This window comes from Salvelinus fontinalis, chromosome 15 (assembly GCF_029448725.1).
Source record: "Salvelinus fontinalis isolate EN_2023a chromosome 15, ASM2944872v1, whole genome shotgun sequence".
Classification (NCBI taxonomy): domain Eukaryota; kingdom Metazoa; phylum Chordata; class Actinopteri; order Salmoniformes; family Salmonidae; genus Salvelinus; species Salvelinus fontinalis.
In genome coordinates, this window is record NC_074679.1 from 15,190,683 (window position 1) to 15,211,883 (window position 21,201).

The 21,201-nt window shown below is 42.1% G+C and overlaps 1 protein-coding gene across 4 annotated transcripts in view; it reads right to left on the minus strand.

The window, feature by feature from the left end:
* Positions 1–3,859: 3,859 nt before the first annotated feature.
* Positions 3,860–21,201, minus strand: part of LOC129811465 (probable E3 ubiquitin-protein ligase RNF144A-A) — a 64,966-nt gene continuing 47,624 nt past the window's right edge. For all 4 annotated transcript variants that reach the window (XM_055862794.1, XM_055862798.1, XM_055862795.1 and 1 more), the window contains exons 5-8: positions 17,853–18,072; positions 11,413–11,560; positions 10,760–10,849; positions 3,860–7,779 (exon numbers count right to left, since the gene is read on the minus strand). In XM_055862794.1, the coding sequence (XP_055718769.1) occupies positions 7,648–7,779; positions 10,760–10,849; positions 11,413–11,560; positions 17,853–18,072 (590 nt within the window). In that variant the 3' untranslated portion in view covers positions 3,860–7,647. The remainder of the gene's footprint in view (positions 7,780–10,759; positions 10,850–11,412; positions 11,561–17,852; positions 18,073–21,201) is intronic.

A 21,201-nucleotide genomic window follows, 5' to 3' on the forward strand; every position in this document is an offset into this window, starting at 1 on the left:
CTAACATAACTCAGAGCCACTGATGACCAAAAAGGAGCTATTTGCTTGCATTATTTTCCAATCAAAGCTTTGCTCATAGGGTTCAAATCTCTGAGATGGGTTCACTCCAATACCAGCTGAAAGACAGGGGCCTGTTTTACAATAGCAATATCAAATCGCTTTCAAGACATTTTAAGGGCTACCCCTTCAAGTCACCACTTGGAGAAGATGAGAAATTCCAACATCATACCATCACCATTCCATTCCAGTCCCTACACAGCCAGGTCTACAGCTGCCTCCCAGTCCCAGCTCCTAGCAATCTGTTACAAACCACAGAGAAAGGAAGAGGACCTCTGAGAGAACAGGCAGGTTATGAAGAGCATCATATCTAAGGAAATATACACTGAGTGTACCAAACATTAAAGGACACCTTCCTAATATTGAGTTTAACCTGTCCCCTCCCCTTCATCTACACTGATTGAAGTGGATTTAACAAGTGACATCAATAAGGGATCATAGCTTTCACCTGGTCAGTCTATGACATGGAAAGAGCAGGTGTCCTTAATGTTTTGTTTACTCAGTGTAAAATATATCATGGATATGAAGAGGTTTGGGTAAAGTACATGTGTGTACATAAGATTTAAAAAACAAATGAAGACCTTATGAACCTACCTGCCTGTAAATTAGGACATTCCAATTACTATGCAGGTCCACTCTAGAGCATTTTATTAGTGGAACATTTCACAGAAAGACACAAGGACAAAGAAGTAACCTCTCTTTACACCAAAGATTAAGTACAGGAGAGAGCAGAGGAAGGCCTTGGCTGAGCAGTGGGTAAACCCAGCCCTGTGGCTGGGCGGCCCACACCTGTGATGTCAGGACTCTGTGTACCGTACAGTACAGGTGTGAGGGCCTGGCTCTGGCTTCCTCTCCTCACTTCATTCGCTCCAGATAACCCATCAGCCTCAGCACCCGGAACCCTGTCGCCATGGAGCCCACAGATGGTGCTTCCTGCGGCCGGACCCTGCGATTGGCGGAGGCCTTCCAAACAGAGAACAGCTGCTGGGGGATGATATATCACTGGGTTGTTATTTGGCGTTTGCGCTTTCATTTCAGGCTAGTCTGCGTGACACTCCCAGACCCACATCTGGCAGGAAATGGAAGCACAATGAGAGAGGGAGAGAGTGATTAACAAAGAGCTGAAGAGCAGGTGTTGGTTTGACAGGGCTACAATGTGTGAAGAGAAGTAGAGATTGATGCAGAAGGCTTTTCAATAGCTTTAGTGAGCATATACAGTGCCTTGCAAAAGTATTCATCCCCTTGGTGTTTTTCCTATTTTGTTGCATTACAACCTGTAATTTAAATATTTTTTATTTTGATTTCATTTAATGGACATATGAAAAATAGTCAAAATTGGTGAAGTGAAAAAAATGGTTTATTTGTTATTTTTTAAAGGTCCTGCGTGCATATGTATTCACCCCCTTTGCAATGAAGCCCCTAAATAAGATCTGGTGTAGCCAATTACCTTCAGAAGTCACATAATTCTTTAAAAAAAAGTCCACCTGTGTGCAATTTAATTTAAGTGTCACATGATCAGAATATATGCACACACACATATACACACAAATATATATATATGCATATATATATATATAAAAATGAGTTTTAATGAATCCAACCTAAGTATATGTAAACTTCCGACTTCAATTGTATGTACATACATACACTTAGGTTGGAGTCATTAAAACTCGTTTTTCAACAACTCCAAAAATGTGTTGTTCAAACTTTAGTTTTGGCAAGTCGGTTAGGACATCTACTTTGTGCATGACAAGTAATTTTTCCAAAAATTGTTAACAGACAGATTATTTCACTTATGATAAATGTATTTGGCTAAGCTGTATGTAAACTTCCGACTTCAACTGTAAATAAACACAATATATATATATATATACACACATACATACACCCACCTGTTCTGAAAGGCCCCAGAGTCTGCAACACCACTAAGCAAGGTGCACCACCAAGCAAGCGGCACTATGAAGACCAATGAGCTCTCCAAACAGGTCAGGGACAAAGTTGTGGAGAAGTACATATCAGGGTCAGGTTATAAAAAATATCCTAAACTTTGAACATCCCACGGAGCACCATTAACTCCATAAAAAAATAAAATTAAGAATATGGCACCACAACAAACCTGCCAAGATAGGGCCGGCCACCAAAACTCAGACAATGCAAGAAGGGCATTAAATCAGAGAGCCAACAAAGAGATCAAAGATAACGCTGAAGGAGCTGCAAAGCTCCACAGCGGAGATTGGAGTATCTGTCCATATGACCACTTTAAGCCGTACACTCCATAGAGCTGGGCTTTACGGAAGAGTGGACAGAAAAAAAATAAGCAAACACATTTGGTGCTCACCAAAAGGCATGTTGGAGACTCCCCAAATAAATGGAAGAAGGTATTCTGGTCAGATGAGACTAAAATTCTGCTTTTTGACCATCAAGGAAAAGGTTATGTATGTTGCAAACCCAACACCTCTCATCAACCTGAGACACCATCCACACAGTGAAGCATGGTGGTGGCAGCATCATGCTGTGGGGATGTTTTTCCATCGGCAGGGAAACTGGTCAGAATTGAAGAAATGGATGGCGCTAAATACAGGGAAATTCTTGAGGGAAACCTGTTTCAGTCTTCCAGAGATTTGAGACTGGGACGGAGGTTCACCTTCAAGCAGGACAATGACCCTAAGTATACTGCTAAAGCAACACTTGAGTGGTTTAAGGGGAAACATTTAAATGTCTTGGAATGGCCTAGTCAAAAGCCCAGATCTCAATCCAATTGATTATCTGTGGTATGATTTGAAGATTGCTGTACACCAGCGGAACCCTTCCAACTTGAAGGAGCTGAAGCAGTTAAGCCTTGAAGAATGGGGTGAATACTTACAAGAAGCTGAAGCAGTTAAGCCTTGAAGAATGGGGTGAATACTTACAAGAAGCTATAGAGTACATTGGCTTGCGTATGTCGCAGTTATTATAACCTCCATACATTCAACTCTGTATGCATTTAACCTAAAAGCTATACAATACCTTGTGACCAAAACATTGTGAATGGTACCGTACAAACATACTTAATTTATATGAATGGTACAGCTTTTATTTATGAGCTGGTACCAAGAAATTCATGTTGACTATTCTGATTATAGGTACACTTTGCTTATTCTGAGAACCTATCACAGTGCAAAGCCAAGAACTGGCAGAGGGGAAGGTCAACAGCAACTTTATGAATTGATTTGATTGAATGTCTCAATGCATATGTGTATTATTTTATGTATCTCCTAGAAGGAACATTAGATACATACAATAACTAATGCGTACCAGTGGAAAAGCCAAGGTTTATTGGATAGGTCTCCCTTCAAATAAGACCAACACACTGACGGAGGTTTTAAATTCATTTGCACATCTATTTTCAGTGATATTTAACATGATGCAAGCGCTGACTGGAATGAAAATATCCTACTAAGTGTTTGACGAAGACAAAGACAAATGTACCATCCATCTTTCAACACCAGAGTGCGCACTTACACCAGTCATGTTCCTGGGACCGATGAGGACTAGTGAGAACTTCCCTATGAGCAAAAGACGTTGAAAATACGACTTTTTGGTTGAAAAGAAGTTGAAAATACCACTTTCAACGTTGTGCTCAACGTATTCCCTTATTCACATCATACGGCCAAACCAAGTCAAGTTGTACTGGACTGGTCTGCTTACACATCCCCCATAGTTGCTGAAAAGGAACAGCGCAGTACGATTCTGGACAACCCTACTGTGAATCAGACGTTAAATGCGTCATGCATATTGACATTATGTCCAAAGGAGACACGAGTCACAAAAAACAACCACATTTATTCCATGTCACAGAGTTCGTGAAACTGTAGATACATGGGAAAAGTACAATGTTGGTTTATCGAAGGATATCCACACATGCCAATTTAAAAGGTTACATCTTTTGAAAAGTTGAAAGTAATTAAATGTATGATTAACTGCATCAAAGCCAACAGAACAAGTATAACACAAAGGCAACCTATGTACAGTATCTTAAGTGTGAAAGGCAAACTCCAAAAGCCAGGATAAAGAGTATGTCATGACAGAAAACTTCCAAAATTTAAGGACTTGTTTCAGTCCCTAAAATGAAGAGGCGTAGTATGGGATCTTAAAACACATAGTAATGGTAGAGTACAACATGCATTTTAAATACAAGAGCAATGGAATTTTTTCAACAACCTACATTTATCTCAGTAGAAATGTGGACAAAGAAATAGAAGTATCAAATCTTAGAAAATAATTGTGCAACATGCATGGCCTCACCTCAAGGTGAATGGCGTTTAAATGTACGTTTTTTGGCCCTTTGCTGCATAATGCTGACTGAAACCAGATGACACCAATGACTGTATGAGTCCTTGGAGTTTGATTGGTAGATACTGTGTAACCATATGAAAAGCCAGCAACCTAAATCAGTTGAGTCAGAGGACAAATATTCAAGATTTCTTCTCAGCTCAACATCCCAACTATACCAAATAGACGATAAGAGAAGTGGAAACAAGTTGTGTGTTACATTTCTATAGTCCTACAATGCCATCCTTCCAAGTCTCCGAGTTGAGGAAACCTGGAAATAGCGCCTACATTTCTTCTGATCTCCGAACACATTCAAAAACTCAACAATTCCAGAAAGAACTACAGTATTTAATGAACATACTACATCTTGAAAACCAAAACAATAGTACACGTCATACCATAGAGTATTCCAAGGCTCAACTCCAACATTAACATCCACAACATATGGAAACAAGATCGCAGCTTTTATTTGAAACATTCTTAGACGCTTCAAACTATTCACTCATTCAATTTCACCATTGCCACCCACGAGAGACCTTCTTGGCACGATTGTCATATAAAGACATGGTCAGCTCAGTGAGCCACATGTTCAGTTGAAACCTTTATATTCCTTACTGACAGAACGGGGTCAATAAGATCAACTGAATTTTTGGGGAATTACAGGCTTTGACACAGTAAGGGTTAGAAGAAAATGAGGCTACAGACGAGGTATTTAAACATTTAGGCTAACATTCCCTTTGTTTTTAAAGGAATGGCTACCATGAGGTAAGGTGATAGCTGATGCTAGTTCTGTTAACTGCCATAGCCCCTATTTGAATGCTACGAGAGCAACATTAAAAATCCGGGACTTCTTTGAAGAGTTTCTCAGTATTCTGTATGTGTTCCAAAGTAGCTAAGTGATGGACGGAATGATAATGACTCATGTCTTGAGTTTAGGGTCAATCTTCAGTTCAAGCAACAAAAAAAAAAAAAAAAAGTGGGCACCCTGCCACTGTTTTGGTAAACAGTAGATGTAGAAATTCATAAAACAGCTATGGATGCAAGGACTGACCATCCATTAAATATCAAAACTATAGTTAACCATTTTGAGGCTATAGAATTATTAGTGTTTACAAATGAGTAAAACAAGGGTATTGTTTGGTTTCTAATGGGTTTAAACAGTTGAACTAAGCTCATGAGACCGTTATATTCTCCATGAATCAATAGCTACATATTATGAATTTAAAAGTCCAAAAATGGATGCAGCAGATTGCCCTTTTAAATGTGTTTCAGAGTGAGAAACGGTGTAGCTACATGCATCCTCACCACACAGTCTAATGGAACAACATGAGAACAAATGACGGTGATTAACTAATGTATGGCTTCCCAGATAGGTCAAATCAAACCCATGTTACATCTGATGCAAGTCAAACACCCCATTGTAAAACACTACCGTATGAAGAGATGGCACAGGGAATCTGGTATAACATAGTGGACCGCTTGATATGACCACTATTAGCAAGACCTAGTAAGATTGGAAACGCACAAACTTGCATAGATACAGTGATGTGTAGAGCAGCTTTCGGATGTGTCCAAAACAGTCTAGTGAAGTTCTTGACATTTTGATAGCCCTGCAAAGGTTAGCTGCATGTAGAGAGAGTGAGCTCTCAACTTTCTCCCAATGAAAACATTGACAACCATACCACTAACATATGCAAGTTTTCCACTAGTTCACACAACAAAAAACATTTGTATAGGATTATTGTTCATTACAGTAGTTGGATATATGACCAACATCAATGTGATATGGATGATATGAAGAGACATCTTTGTATCAGAGAGAGACATGAATTCATCTCTTATGTTCTACCTGACAATAAACAGGTTTTAATGACTGATTGTGATGCATTAAACATATTCATTATTTAAGTGTGCTTTCACAAGGACGGAACTGGACAAAAGCCATGTTTTTGCAAGACAATTTTTTTCTTCTTCAGAACACTAAGGTGGCTTTTTGGCTACTTTTCTAATTTATTTAAAACCATTTGTTCTATTTGGCTAAGCAACATGCTTATCTGGGTTCAGAGGAACTCTGAATTAAAAACGGCATGACGTCTATATTCAGGTATTCCATTTGACAACAGAAGTCGCTTCTGTTGATTCCAAATGGTTTGTTTCCGTCTGATGACGACACTAAGGTTCAGGGCCTGTATTCACAGAGTGTTTCAGAGTAAGAGTGCTAACCTAGGATTAGTTGAGTCTTTCCTAGATCAGCAGTCCTACTCTGAGACGGTGTGAATACAGGCCCATGATTATCTTATTGGGACACCCTCACAAATACCTGTAGACACATAAGAGTTCAAATTCAGTTTGTAAAATGAATACTTTCTTGCTGATAGTTGGAACAGAGCGAAAGATTACAAAAACACTGACATCAACAAGAGAACGTGCTGTACAGTGGAGTGAGAGAGAAAACACCAACTCCCGCCCCGGTCCGTAAAGTGACAAACGGGAGTCATGTGCAAACAGAGTGAACACAAAATGTGGGTCATCATGTAACTGAAGTGCTACTTCCTGTATGTTGACAGCTACACAGAGAGAGTGGGGGGCGGGAGCTTTGTGTTCGACAAATGAACAAAACTTGATTAAAGTAAGTTCAAGTGACAGGTCCTCCGATTCAAGCTGGCACTGCATGAAAATGTCCCGAGGAGAGGATCTAGAACAGGGTTAGGCTCAACTCCAATTGAAGGCAGTCAATTCATGGAAGTGATTTCAATTTAACTTTTGAAATAAAAAGTTTATACAGTTAAGTTTATTGAGAAGTAATTTAAAATAAATGCAATTTTATAAATTATTGAATTTTAGTTTAATTCCTAAATGGACTGACCTCAACTAGAATTGAGCCCAACCCTGATCAAGACATCCTAATGTGTTTATCCTTCATCTTGATAAAACACCCTCCTCTTGTCTTGTACTGCCTGAAGCACAGCTGAGGCCTCAGAGTGGCCCTGCTACAGTATACTTACACAAGCCCCCAAATCCACACAGAGAGGGGCATCATTGTCCTCCTCAGTCTGACCTGTGACCTTTGACCTCTTCTACCAGGCCAGTGGGCATGGGGTCAACTCCTCCTCCTCCACTCCCACCATGATGGATTGGGATGTGGCTAGCCAAGTCCCATTAAATGAAGCAGTACTCCAAGTTTGGAGGGAGGCAATAGGGGAAAAAAGGAAAAAAAAATGGCCCATGGCGGGGGAGGGGGGGCGGACTCTTCACCCTCCTGTGTTGGTGGGGTGAGGTTTAGGTGGGAAAGGGGTCATCATCTCCTTTGCTGCACTTGCACTTGCAGCAGAGGATGAATGGTGTGGCCAGGAGGAGGAAGGGAGAGGCCACCAGCAGGAGCAGGCCAAAGCCAGCGAAGATCCCCACCACCTGGAGAGAGTGAGAGCAAGAGTGGAGAGCAAGAGAAAGAAGAGAGGAGGGAGAGAGAGAGAGAGGGGGGGAGAGAAAGTAAGAGGATGAGAGACTGCAACAAGACAGAAGCACCAGCAAATAAGACATTGTTTGTTTAGATACATAGCAAACATATCAAAAGGACACATGCCGCACTATAGAGAAAACACTGAAGAGGACTAGCATCTGCGGAATCCCTTAACATGATAATTAGACTCCAAGCCATTTTCACTTTTCTTCTCAAACCATTTTCTATTTTGGCCTTATTGAACAAAACCCTTGTGTGAGTGCTGGGCATCCCTTGTCTTTTCAATCTTTGTTGTGCAAGTCATCTATCCCACCACATGGTGGCATCCGATTCCAGCCCAACATCTCCTCAGCAACAAAATGACATTCAAAACATGCATTTACAGGGAAGACCTCCATAGAATAACAGAATACAATTCTGCCAGTTTCAGAGCAAGAGTCATTTTGGGGATCACCTCAGGGTAGGTGTGTGAAGGACCAGACGGCAGAGAGTGAGATATAGTTATCTAAAAATAACTGCTAACGGACAATTATGACAGTCAGCTAGATGGTTTAAAATAATATCCTTTGATAAAGACATTTTAATTAAAGACCACCAAGCATGGATAAATATCATAGTTGAGCTCCACTCTTGGGTGTTTCAGTTCTCTTCCTCTTGTGGAGTTATTAATATTTACATGAATTCTCCAGACGAGCAGCACATTAACCTTTAGTTGTGCCGGTATACCTGCATTAACATGATATCCCGTGTGCCCATATGAACAAACCCTGACAATGCTATCGTATAGAATATACCATGTCTGGTCTGAGAACAGTAAGCCTAGAGAAAAGAACAATACACCTAGAGAGGTGACCTCTATTCCTCTTATTGCATCCCCAGTGGACACAATCCCAGAACTGATCTGAAGTCAGACAGAGGCTGAGCTTTCATCAAGGCAGGATTTGCCCTATCAGATCAGGGCCTTTATTCATAAAAAGTGCTGATCTATGATCAGTTTTGCCTTTTAGATCCCAAGATCAGCACCCCTTTTGTGAATAAGGGCCATGTGTTAGGTATTCATGAGGAGTTCGAGAGAGCGACAAGGTCCTTGGAAGCAGTGAGGTGGTACGGGCTGCGAAGGAAGCAGTGAGGTGGTACGGGCTGCGAAGGAAGCAGTGAGGTGGTACGGGCTGCGAAGGAAGCAGTGAGGTGGTACGGGCTGCGAAGGAAGCAGTGAGGTGGTACGGGCTGCGAAGGAAGCAGTGAGGTGGTACGGGCTGCGAAGGAAGCAGTGAGGTGGTACGGGCTGCGAAGGAAGCAGTGAGGTGGTACGGGCTGCGAAGGAAGCAGTGAGGTGGTACGGGCTGCGAAGGAAGCAGTGAGGTGGTACGGGCTGCGAAGGAAGCAGTGAGGTGGTACGGGCTGCGAAGGAAGCAGTGAGGTGGTACGGGCTGCGAAGGAAGCAGTGAGGTGGTACGGGCTGCGAAGGAAGCAGTGAGGTGGTACGGGCTGCGAAGGAAGCAGTGAGGTGGTACGGGCTGGGAAGGAAGCAGTGAGGTGGTACGGGCTGGGAAGGAAGCAGTGAGGTGGTACGGGCTGGGAAGGAAGCAGTGAGGTGGTACGGGCTGGGAAGGAAGCAGTGAGGTGGTACGGGCTGGGAAGGAAGCAGTGAGGTGGTACGGGCTGGGAAGGAAGCAGTGAGGTGGTACGGGCTGGGAAGGAAGCAGTGACGTGGTACGGGCTGCGTAGGAAGCAGTGAGGTTGTACGGGCTGGGTAGGAAGCAGTGAGGTTGTACGGGCTGGGTAGGAAGCAGTGAGGTTGTACGGGCTGGGTAGGAAGCAGTGAGGTTGTACGGGCTGGGTAGGAAGCAGTGAGGTTGTACGGGCTGGGTAGGAAGCAGTGAGGTTGTACGGGCTGGGTAGGAAGCAGTGAGGTTGTACGGGCTGGGTAGGAAGCAGTGAGGTTGTACGGGCTGGGTAGGAAGCAGTGAGGTTGTACGGGCTGGGTAGGAAGCAGTGAGGTTGTACGGGCTGGGAAGGAAGCAGTGAGGTTGTACGGGCTGGGAAGGAAGCAGTGAGGTTGTACGGGCTGGGTACAGGAGGTGCAGTACACAAGCTGTAACCATGCTCAAATGACTCAGCCTGTCCCACTGGGCAACAGATGTCAGTGTGTAAGCTAGCAGTCACAACACTATTAAACGCGGGAAACGTGCTCGTCTATGAATAGATATGTGCTCCAAGTTACTGTACTTATAACTGAAAAATAACTTGGTGATGTAAGATTAAATTGTTTTGTTGTTGCATTAAATTAATATTAAAATAACAATTCTAAAGGACGTATGGACTTTCATTTGATTTCCCAATGTATGGCAAGTGTTATGTTATTTTTGAACCTTTATTTAACTAGGCAGGTCAGTTCAGAACAAATTCATATTTACAATGAAGGCCTACACCGGTCAAACCCGGACGACCCTATTGTGCACCGCCCTATGGGACGACCAATCACGGCTGGTTTTGATACAGACTGGATTCGAACCAGGGTGTCTGTAGTGACGCCTCAAGCACTGAGATGCAGTGCCTTAGACCGCTGCGCAACTCGGGAGACAGTCGGTTAAAACATGGTTATGCATGCTGTAACTTACTATCTTACCAGTAATGCAAGATACTGAGCAGCCTGTCACATTTGTGCCAAACTGAAAGCTTTACTATTACCCATTGACTAGTAAATGTACACATACAAAGGAAATTACCTAGAAGATAGCAATGTCAGACATGTTCTCACCAACAACAATGGGCCAACATCTAGAGCACATGAACCAACCTGTGCTCTCCTACCGACCAGTGTTTTTACAGAACACCGTCCATGTATATTCATGTTGAACACGTGAAAGAGAGCGAGAGAAAGAAAGTTATGAAGGAGAACAGTGAGTGTGCTAACATACTGTAACTCACCTGTGTTCTGTGCCAGATGACAGACGACCTGGAGTGACCTAGTTTGTTTCGACAGGGTCCTTTGTCAAAATGGATCAGGAGGAAGTCATCCTGTCACACACATACACAAAACACGCAGACAGAGAGAGAATAATGATCTATCATTAGTACTCAGAGGCAGCTGCTGGGAGAAAATTGCTTTTAAATGACCAGTGCAGTCTGAAATTAGGATTTATTTAAGACACTGCCAGTAAAGCCTCCTAGCTTCCTACAAGCACAGATAACAAATAAATAAAACTGTTGTTTCAGTTCCATTGCCTTGTATCAAACGTCATGGATTTGGAAAGACATTGGCCTGCAGCCTTATCACACCTCCTGTAGTGCTATTACTCCCATGTAACACATTGAATCACTGCTAAAACCAGACAGAGTGAATTCTATGCAGATTTCAGACTGCCGTATTGCAGTCAGGTGCAACATTCTCTGTACAGCGAAATTAAAAATCCTCGGCAAAGATACGTGTGTATTATTCTATAGGAACATCAGCATGTTGTAGCAGCATGTGTGGTGTTGTTTAAGGCAAACATTGAGACAACGTTCTACTCAAGTCCAGGAACTCTAGAAAGTACCAGCAGAAAGGCGTGTGTGTGAGAGAGACCGGGTTCTCTACTCACGTCCAGTGACTCCAGGCAGTACCAGCAGAAGGCATGTTTGCAGTTCTTGCACATCATCTGGGCACAGCCCTCGTCTCTCTCGATGTACACCTTACACTTGGGACAGCGCTTGATGGGACCGTCATCATCGTCACTCTTGTAGAAGGAGCTGAGGAGACATAGTGAGAGAGCAACATGCAGTGTGTGTTACGTTTCTTCAACAAATTCTGTTTGAAACAAGTGTTTATTCTGAATAATGCTAACAAAGACCACGATACATCAGAGACCCAGAGATTTTCCACCCATACAGTTTATCATGCCACAGAGCTGTTATAGCCTTTGTAAGTGCACAATAGACCCAAGCTTGCAATAAGCAACACTTTCCAATAAAACACTTAATGAGTGTTTAAAATGAGAAACCCAAAGTGTGTTCATCTTAGCCTTTCTTTTCCCCACTCATTTCAGTCCTTTCTTTCCCCTTATTATTGTAAAGGCAGGTCTTGTGTCTCCATTCTTATTGCTGCTGACTCTTCAAGGCCAGAGCGAGAGAGGAGCAGGTGATGCTGTCGAATGCCCTCGAGTCTCAGAGAGCTGGACACAGAACAAGCATATTCATTTCTTGAGCCAATTCCCTAGCTACTGATCACATACGGCCAGAGTGAATTAAGGCACACCTCTTACTTCCTCCTTAATTTGATACCCTGACAGCCATTTTGTAACAAAAAAGGACTTTGGATTCTAGCATCTACTTTGGAAGGAAAGGGATGGAGGCCTGAAAGTAACGGAATACAGGTTCAAGATCAGAAGGTAAACTACATGGATCGCTGTGAGGTTTGAGGAGAGTGTCTGTTTCATATGAGCAATGGCAACAGAGAGAAACTAAAACAAATATCAGTGAAAGGCAGCAAACTCCGTGCAAAACGGGATCGGTCCACTGAGGATAACATTTGCCCTTTGTGATAATTGCTTCATATGTCAGCTGGTTGCAGAATGGGCTAATAGTGTAAGAGGAGGCCATTCGAATAAGGAGACTAATTTCCCCTCCCACACTCTTCAAGGAGAGAGAGAAGGAAGAATGTACTCCAGAGATCATTGTTGAGACAACTGAAGCATCACAGTAAGAGCCATACAAGCCATAATTGAAGTCTTGACAGTGGAGAGAGAGGAGGCTGCAGTTTAAAGGGGCAATCTGCAGCTCCTACATCCATTTTGGGACGTATAAATTAATTATATGTACCCCTTGAGTAATATAAATTATAAATGCCTCATGAAATTAGTACCCCATGAGAAACCAAAATATGCCTGTTTTACTCTGTAAATGTAAACAAAACCTGTAAAGCCTCAAAACGTGGTTAAAACTTCCATTTTGATATCATGGATGGTCAGTCCTTGCATCCATAGCTCTGTCTATGAATTTGAGTGTGGCTAAATTTCTCCAGCCTCATTCCTCCGCTTTATACCCAAACAGAGGCGGGGAGTACGATTTGGTATTATTCAACAGCTGATTGCCGCGTTAAAAGATGAATCGTTCAGGATTTTACAACTGGATGTTAGTTGGGATTTTACAACTGGATGTTAGTTGGTTCCTCATCCTGAAGTTAGTCTATGGGAAACTGTAATCCATGGTTTTCCTTAAACAGACAATACAAACAATACAACCATTAGCTAACATAAATGGTTAAAGAAAAGTGTGATAAATAAAACATATACCAATTTCATTTAAGGACAAAAAATTGACAGCTGTGCCATATAAATTGCAAAATAGAAGAGATTTGTTGTACCCATTCCATGGCGCATGGTTTATGAATTGACACACAAAACACCGGAATCAAAACTTCACATTTTCTATTTAAATTACAACCAATAGAATGGTATATTTTTTGGGGGATACAATCTTCCCAGCTCTGCAGATTTTGCTGTGAGAAGTCATTAGACCATTTATTTTTGTACTGTCCATATGTAGCTCGTTTTTGGTCACAGGTCCAGGAATGGCTGAAGCATTGCAACATTTGCCCAGAACTAACACTGCAGATAGCAATACTGGGTGATTTGAAAAGCCATAGTCAATCAATCAATTATATAATAATTATTTTAGCAAAAATATTTATCTTTAATTTACAATCTGTAGAAGCTATGAGAATAGAAAGGTTCAGTACTTTTGTGAAACATCACAGCACATTTGAAAAATACATGGCAAATTGAAATCCAAAATGGATGGTGTTAAGAGATAGATGGGAGGGGTTGAATGGAGCTAAAGGGTGGAACTAATAACAAGATAAACAATGTAAAACATACGGGGTCTGTAAAATGTATAGATTCAGAAATTGTGTGAAATAACAGTTACAAATAGAAAGAGGAAGGACTAAAAACAAAAAATATAACTATTGTAAAATAGATTGTGTCTGTAAAATGTGTATAAGATGTATAAACTGAAGGTAGAAACCTAAGTGTTATTGTTAATTTGTTTACGCCAATTGGGGGAAGGGTGGTAGGGTTTTCGGGGAATAATAAAGGTGTATTCTAACAAAAGTATGTATATCTATATAGGTATTTGTATATGTATGGATGTTTATGTATGTACAGTCGTGGCCAAAAGTTGAGAATGACACAAATATTAATTTCCACAAAGTTTGCTGCTTCAGTGTCTTTAGATATTTTTGTCAGATGTTACTATGGAATACTGAAGTATAATTACAAGCATTTCATAAGTGTCAAAGGCTTTTATTGACAATTACATGAAGTTGATGCAAAGAGTCAATATTTGCAGTGTTGACCCTTCTTTTTCAAGACCTCTGCAATCTGCCCTGGAATGCTGTCAATTAACTTCTGGGCCACATACTGACTGATTCTTGCATAATCAATGCTTGGAGTTTGTCAGAATTGGTGGGTTTTTGTTTGTCCACCCGCCTCTTGAGGATTGATCACAAGTTCAATTAAAGTCTGGGGAGATTCCTGGCCATGGACCCAAAATATCGATGTTTTGTTCCCGAGCCACTTAGTTATCACTTTTGCCTTATGGCAAGGTGCTCCATCATGCTGGAAAAGGCATTGTACGTCACCAAACTGTTCATGGATGGTTGGGAGAAGTTGCTCTCAGAGGATGTGTTGGTACCATTCTTTATTCATGGCTGTGTTCTTAGGCAAAATTGTGAGTGAGCCCACTCCCTTGGCTGAGAAGCAACCCCACACATGAATGGTCTCAGGATGCTTTACTGTTGGCATGACACAGGACTGATGGTAGCACTCACCTTGTCTTACACGGACAAGCTTTTTTCCGGATGCCCCAAACAATCGGAAAGGGGATTCAGAGAAAATGACTTTACCCCAGTACTCAGCAATCCAATCCCTGTACCTTTTGCAGAATATCAGTCTGTCCCTGATGTTTTTCCTGGAGAGAAGTGGCTTATTTGCTGCCCTTCTTGACACCAGGCCATCCTCCAAAAGTCTTTGCCTCACTGTGCGTGCACATGCACTCACACCTGCCTGCCGCCATTCCTGAGCAAGCTCTGTACTGGTGGTGCCCCAATCCCGCAGCTGAATCAACATTAGGAGACGGTCCTGGTGCTGAAGCCTTCTTCACAACAATTGAACCGCTCTCCTTGAAGTTCTTGATGATCTGATAAATGGTTGATTTAGGTACAATCTTACTGGCAGCAATATCCTTGCCTGTGAAGCCCTTTTTGTGCAAAGCAATGACGACGGCACGTGTTTCCTTGCAGGTAACCATGATTGACAGAGGAAGAACAATGACACCCTCCTTTTGAAGCTTCCAGTCTGTTATTCAAACTCAATCAGCATGACAGAGTGATCTCCAGTCTTGTCGTGGTCAACACTCACACCTGTGTTAATGAGAGAATCACTGACATGTCAGCTGGTCCTTTTGTGGCAGGGCTGAAAGGCAATGGAAATGTTTTTTGGGGATTCAGTTTGCATGGCAAAGAGGGACTTGGCAATTAATTGCAATTCATCTGATCACTCTTCATAACATTCTGGAGTATATGCAAATTGCCATCATACAAACTGAGGCAGCAGACTGAAAATGAATATTTGTGTCATTCTCAAAACTTTTGGCCATTTACCCAAAAGATATATGGGGGATTGGAGATGATGCAGACAATTACATTGATGGAAGCAACAATCTTCCCGCATAATTAAGCTGATCCATCCCTAAGAATAAAAAAATAAAAAAAGAACATTAACTAACTTTAGCCACCACTAGCTAACAATCAATGGAAGTGATGGGGCATGTTTTTTTATTTTTTATTGTATGCGAAATGACGTTTAAGTAGCAACTAAATGTAGAGCTGATGAGAATTGATTTGGCCATGGAGAAAGTTTGTTGTGGCTGTTAAGAGAAAACCGAACCATGGATCACAGTTTCTCCTGGCCCACAGACTACTTAAGTTGTACAATCCTGAACAGTCCCTTTAACATTGGGGCCTTTCGTGACATCTGAGGACAACTCAACAACTCTCTCCCCTTCACTCTTCTTTCAGATGGCTTTAACACTGGGCCACCAGATCCTATAATTTTAAGTAGACAACTCATCCAAGTTGGCTATGAGTTAGGATCATAAATTGATCTACTTGCTCCCGGTACAACTTTCACCGGGTGACTTTAGTCTACCCCGACTAGCCTTAACTGACCCCATGGGTCCCAGCACTACCTCAGGCAATCTGCTCCAACCAATACACTCGGTCATATTAAATATCCACAAAAATGTACTAGATGACTAGAGACTACTACATGATTCATGCCATAGCGTTACGCATGAGAGCTGCAGGCTTCCTGGATCCATCAACAGCAGCAGCTAGGCTGGTATCCAGAAACGGAGAGCTGGCTGGATTGTAAATACAGGTTCCCACAGGGACCAGAGGTTGTGTCCTCACAGTGTCTTCAGTAGAGAGGACAGAGGCTGTGTCCTAGGTAGAGGACAGATCCTCAACATGAGAAGGAAACAATGACGGCTAAAAACAATGCATGTATGTACGTACGTGGATCATTGCACCAGGGTTTCCAAAATAAGAACATTAAGAACAAACTTATGTTTATGCTCTCAACAAAACAATGCTTACAGTGTAACTTATTGGGGAAAGCCAGCTAAGCAGGTTGATTGAATAAGGCCCCATGTGCTGCTTTTTGGGGTGAAATGTCATTCAAACTATTCAACTAGTTTGAGGTGATGGGAAGGAGAGTGAGTTAGTGGCACTACAGTCTCTTTCACTTCATTTAACATCCGATTTACTTAACAAAAAGGCACATCAAAAGGGCACATCCAGGTAAGTCATGACAGAGCACCGTGGGGGGTAAGCCTTCCCTCTTTTGTTCTCTATTGCCCCTCGAACAAGGGGGAGGCTGATGACATCACGACATGCCATCAGACCACCTCTGGCTTGAATTCCCTATACACCTTGAAGTCTGCAGTACACGTTTTGCTCAAAACAGATTTTTTCCCTACCCTTTAGTGTATGTACTTGAATGTATTTATACTTGGGATATCGCTTTTAAACAGTAAAAAGTTCAAAGATGACTGGAGGGCGTCAAAGATAGTGAAGACAGGGGGAGGAAGATGACAAAACTCCAGCTCTATACCTGGTCTCTTACGGGTAGGAAGGATGTGTCCGGGAGGATAGGAAGTGATTGCGATGAAGAAAAAGAAAAGACGACTCTTGGGTGGTATCTAGATGGTCATACCTTCATACAGACTTTGTGCCATACTGGGATATTCAGTAATACCGGCATTGAACACAAGGTTCACTGATACTCTGTAATCCAAAAGGTTAGCAATGCTAACAAGCACATGTCAAATTCCATAGAGAACTAAATGCTAACGAGCATATTTCAAACACTTTGTGCAGTTTCTGACCTACACAAGTAACAAACAAATTATACTCACAGTTTGCAGCACGCACAAAACAAATATTAGCCTGCAAGGCTCTTGATCAAGGAGGGGATTCTCTGCTATTACCAAGCGAATGCTTAATTTTGGAAGAAGCTAAGCCACTTAACGTTAGCTAGATAGCTAACTACCTACTAAATTAGCAAACCAAATGCACAACTGCAGAGCATTTATCACATTTTAGACAGTTAACTTTAAATGTTTGCCAGCTAGAAATCGTATAACTGTTTTGTTTTGAATTCCATAGCTTAACTAGATCACCTGGTGCATGCCGCACAACAGTTAGTCTACCGTGCTTATGTGCTTGTAAACAAACGCCACGTGACTGGGGTCTACCATAAGCTTCATAATAATGTGACAGGTGAAATGAACGCAATGTTCTTTATCTCCGAACATATTGCACAATTTGTATTTACTTAAAAAGTAGCAAAAATACCCATCTATTAAAAACACTTAAAAATAAATTGTTTAAGCGGTATTGACAATTGAAAAACCATCCCGTGGCTTCTTCCAAATATCCTGGTATACCGCCAAGGCTAGAGGAGACCGTCTAGTTCCATACCTGGTCTCTCCAGGTAGGAAGGCGGTGATGGGTAGGTTGTTCTCCAGTGGTGGGCAGGCCTGCCCGGGGTGCCAGTTAGCCTTGCAGGCAGAGCAGAACTCCAGGGTGCACACTGCACACTGCACCAGCTGGGGCAGCGCCACCTCAGTCTCCTTCAGCTGGCACACTGCCTGGCACGACGACGAAGGGCACCACGTCAGACACGGGTCCAGAAGCACCTCTGTGGTGGCACAAAACCAGGTGTCACCAAAAGACTGTACTGTAACCCCCGCCCGCCTGTGTGGTAGTGGCATGGTGACCTGAGGTCATAAGTGATTGTAGTGCCTATGTCGCTACATGTGGTAACACACATTCAATGCATTGGCTTTTTGCAGAAATTACAGCGATATTAATGATATCAAAAACAATCCAAATACAATAATTCCATGTATTTTTTTACTACTTTATTGTTGATTGTCATCTTTCATGTCTGTGTGTATAGTGAGATTGGGAATTTCACAATTGGTTTGGTACACATACAATCATGTGTAATTTGACACAAAATCACATTCAGTTGGTCCATAACAGGGCAGATAAATGCACTTCTATTTTTCTCTATTTAAATTAAATTAGCATCTACCGAACTAAACAAAGCTGGCAGATGCTCAATGTTTGGTCTGTCGCTACAAAACAAACCTGACCATCCTGTCCCAATCAAAAACGCACACTGCTTGTGTCCAATGCAACAGCCCCTTGCTTGCACGCAATTCCACATATAGTCTTTGGCTCTGCCAAATATGGTTTGGTTTCAGACACTATTCTGACTCGCTGGCCTGGAACGTTGATGAGATGGCTGACTGCCTTTACCCACTCTTCTCCCTGGCTTTTCTTAAATATTTTTACCCATTTACGGAGTTCTAATGTGGCCACGGTCACCATATTGTGTGTGTGTTCTTGTATGTGTATGCATGCACACTAGAGTTGAATATTTTCCTGACATTTTACAAAGTGTTCCATCCTGAGAAAAAAATCCCTTTTCTCCCGAGTATTTCCAGACAAAACCGGAAGTGCCATTCCAAAGGCAAAAAAAACAACATTTACATAAGTATTCAGACCACTTTACTCTGTACTTTGTTGAAGCACCTTTGGCAGCAATTACAGAGCTGAGACTTCTTCGGTATGACGCTAAAAACTTGGCACACCTGCATTTGGCAAATTTCTCCCATTCTGCTCTGCAAGTCCTTTCAAGCTCTGTCAGGTTGGACGGGGAGCGTCCACAGCAATTTTCAGGTCTCTCCAGAGAAGTTCGATCAGGTTCAAGTCCGGAATATGGCTGGGCCACTCAAGGACATTCCGAGAGTGTCCCGAAGGCACTCCCCGTCTAGTCTTGGCTGTGTGCTTAGGGTCGTTGTTCTGGTGGAAGGTGAACTGTCACCCTAGTCAGAGGTCCTGAACACTCTGGAGCAGGTTTTCATCAAGGATCTCTGTTCTTTGCTCTGTTCATCTTTCCCTCGATCCTGACTAACCTCCCAGTCCCTGACTATTTTTTTGCGCTTGTTGGCTGTATCTGCACAAAAACTCCTGTTTTTTCATTCATAACTTTTTTCAGCCAATTTGTTTTTAGCATTTTTATTTTGATGACTGATCAAAACTCATTTTCTCATGTCTCTTGTCCCTCTGCAGCACATACATTTGTGAAAATGTCTAAAAATCATTATGGGGTTATTTTAGAATAAGGCTGTAACGTAAGGCTGGGAGATATGGAAAATAAATTATCACGATATATATCTATATTTTTTTTTTAATTCGATAATGATAATTATCACAATAATCAAATAATGTTTAAAAAAGGTTAATATCTGCTTCAGACTCAAGAATGCCTGAACAAACCAAAAGCTTTAATGTTTATTTATTGTCAGAAGTATAACTCAAATAACATTTTAACTCCACTTTTTTTTTTTAAGATGTAAACCCTTACAAGTCATGAGAAGAAGAAAAAAAAAAAATAGTGCAAGTCAATATGCATTATAACTGTTAGCCTAATGACACATCACAGTTGAAGTTGGGGTAGTTGTTGTCTTACAAGCAAGAAGGACAAGTCTAACTATGGCTTTAAAGCTGCCCTATGGCAGGGCACTATGTTGCCACCGGTGCTAAAAACAAGCTCTGAGGGGGAGCTGGTCGCAGGAATGCACAGGTAGCACTTTGCCAGGTGGCTGACTTTGGGAAGGTTTTTTGGGTGGATCTTCCACCTGTCCAGTGGATTGGTTTCACTGTCAGCATTAGGAGACTGAAGGTAGCAGCTGAGTTCCTTTTCTACCAGCTGGATTTCAGTAAAACCTGTGGTGGTGGAGCATGGCTTTTTGAAAAAACTGCCTAGTGACTCTTTTTAGCTGGCAAAGAAGCAGCAACGTCTCCCTGTGCTGGGCTTGGTTTTTCATGTCCCTCATTGACCATCTCTGAGACAGCTCTTGCTTTTACGTGGCCCACCTTCTCCTCTTTGGATGTAATGTGTTTTAAACCGAGGGTCGACCCGACGAGGCTATGTCCAGGAGGTCATCTGTGGCTAGGTCATCATATTTCTCATTCAGATAGTCCATGACTACCGTTTTGATGGTTTGGGTGAGCTCTGTTTCACCATCATCAGGTTTCATGACCTCTGTATTGAACAGGTGTAGTACTGGCTTCAAGTAAGACACACTGACATAAGACTCACCAGACATAGAGCATCTGTGAATTCTAGGAGTGGGATCAATGCCTGGTTGATGGACTCAAGAACATCTATATAGGTGGGAGCTAAGCGCCAGGTCTTCTTGTCACTGGACAAGACCTGTGAAATGGCTTTCCCCTGCTCCAGTACTCTTTGCACCATCTTTTGATGTGATCCCCACCTGGTAGGTGACTGTCACCAACTTGTGCTGGGGTAGGTTGTGTTCTTTTTCACCAACTGTCAGGTCTCTTCTTTTCCCATGAATAGGAAAAGGCACCTACCACTTTCCTACACACTCCAATTGCTCAATCACCCGTTTGTCTCTACCCACTCTAAGAGAAATCAAAAGATTTTAATAAAATGTTAATCACAATAATCCCTTTGATTTAAGTTAAATATTACATTTGTACTTAACTAGTTGATGAAAAAAACAAAAAAACATTTAGTTTCATCTAACCAATTACTTCAATATACACAATTGACAAGATTACTTACGAAGTGCAGACGATTTCCAAAACATTGCTGTCGGGTCCATTTGTTGATTTGAGCGGCCTTCACCGCGTTCACACCACTATCCGTTGTAATGCAGACCTGTCTGTCTTGACTGAGTCCCTAGGAGGCGAGCGCGTCAACGAGCCCCTCCGCTATAGCTTCACCCGT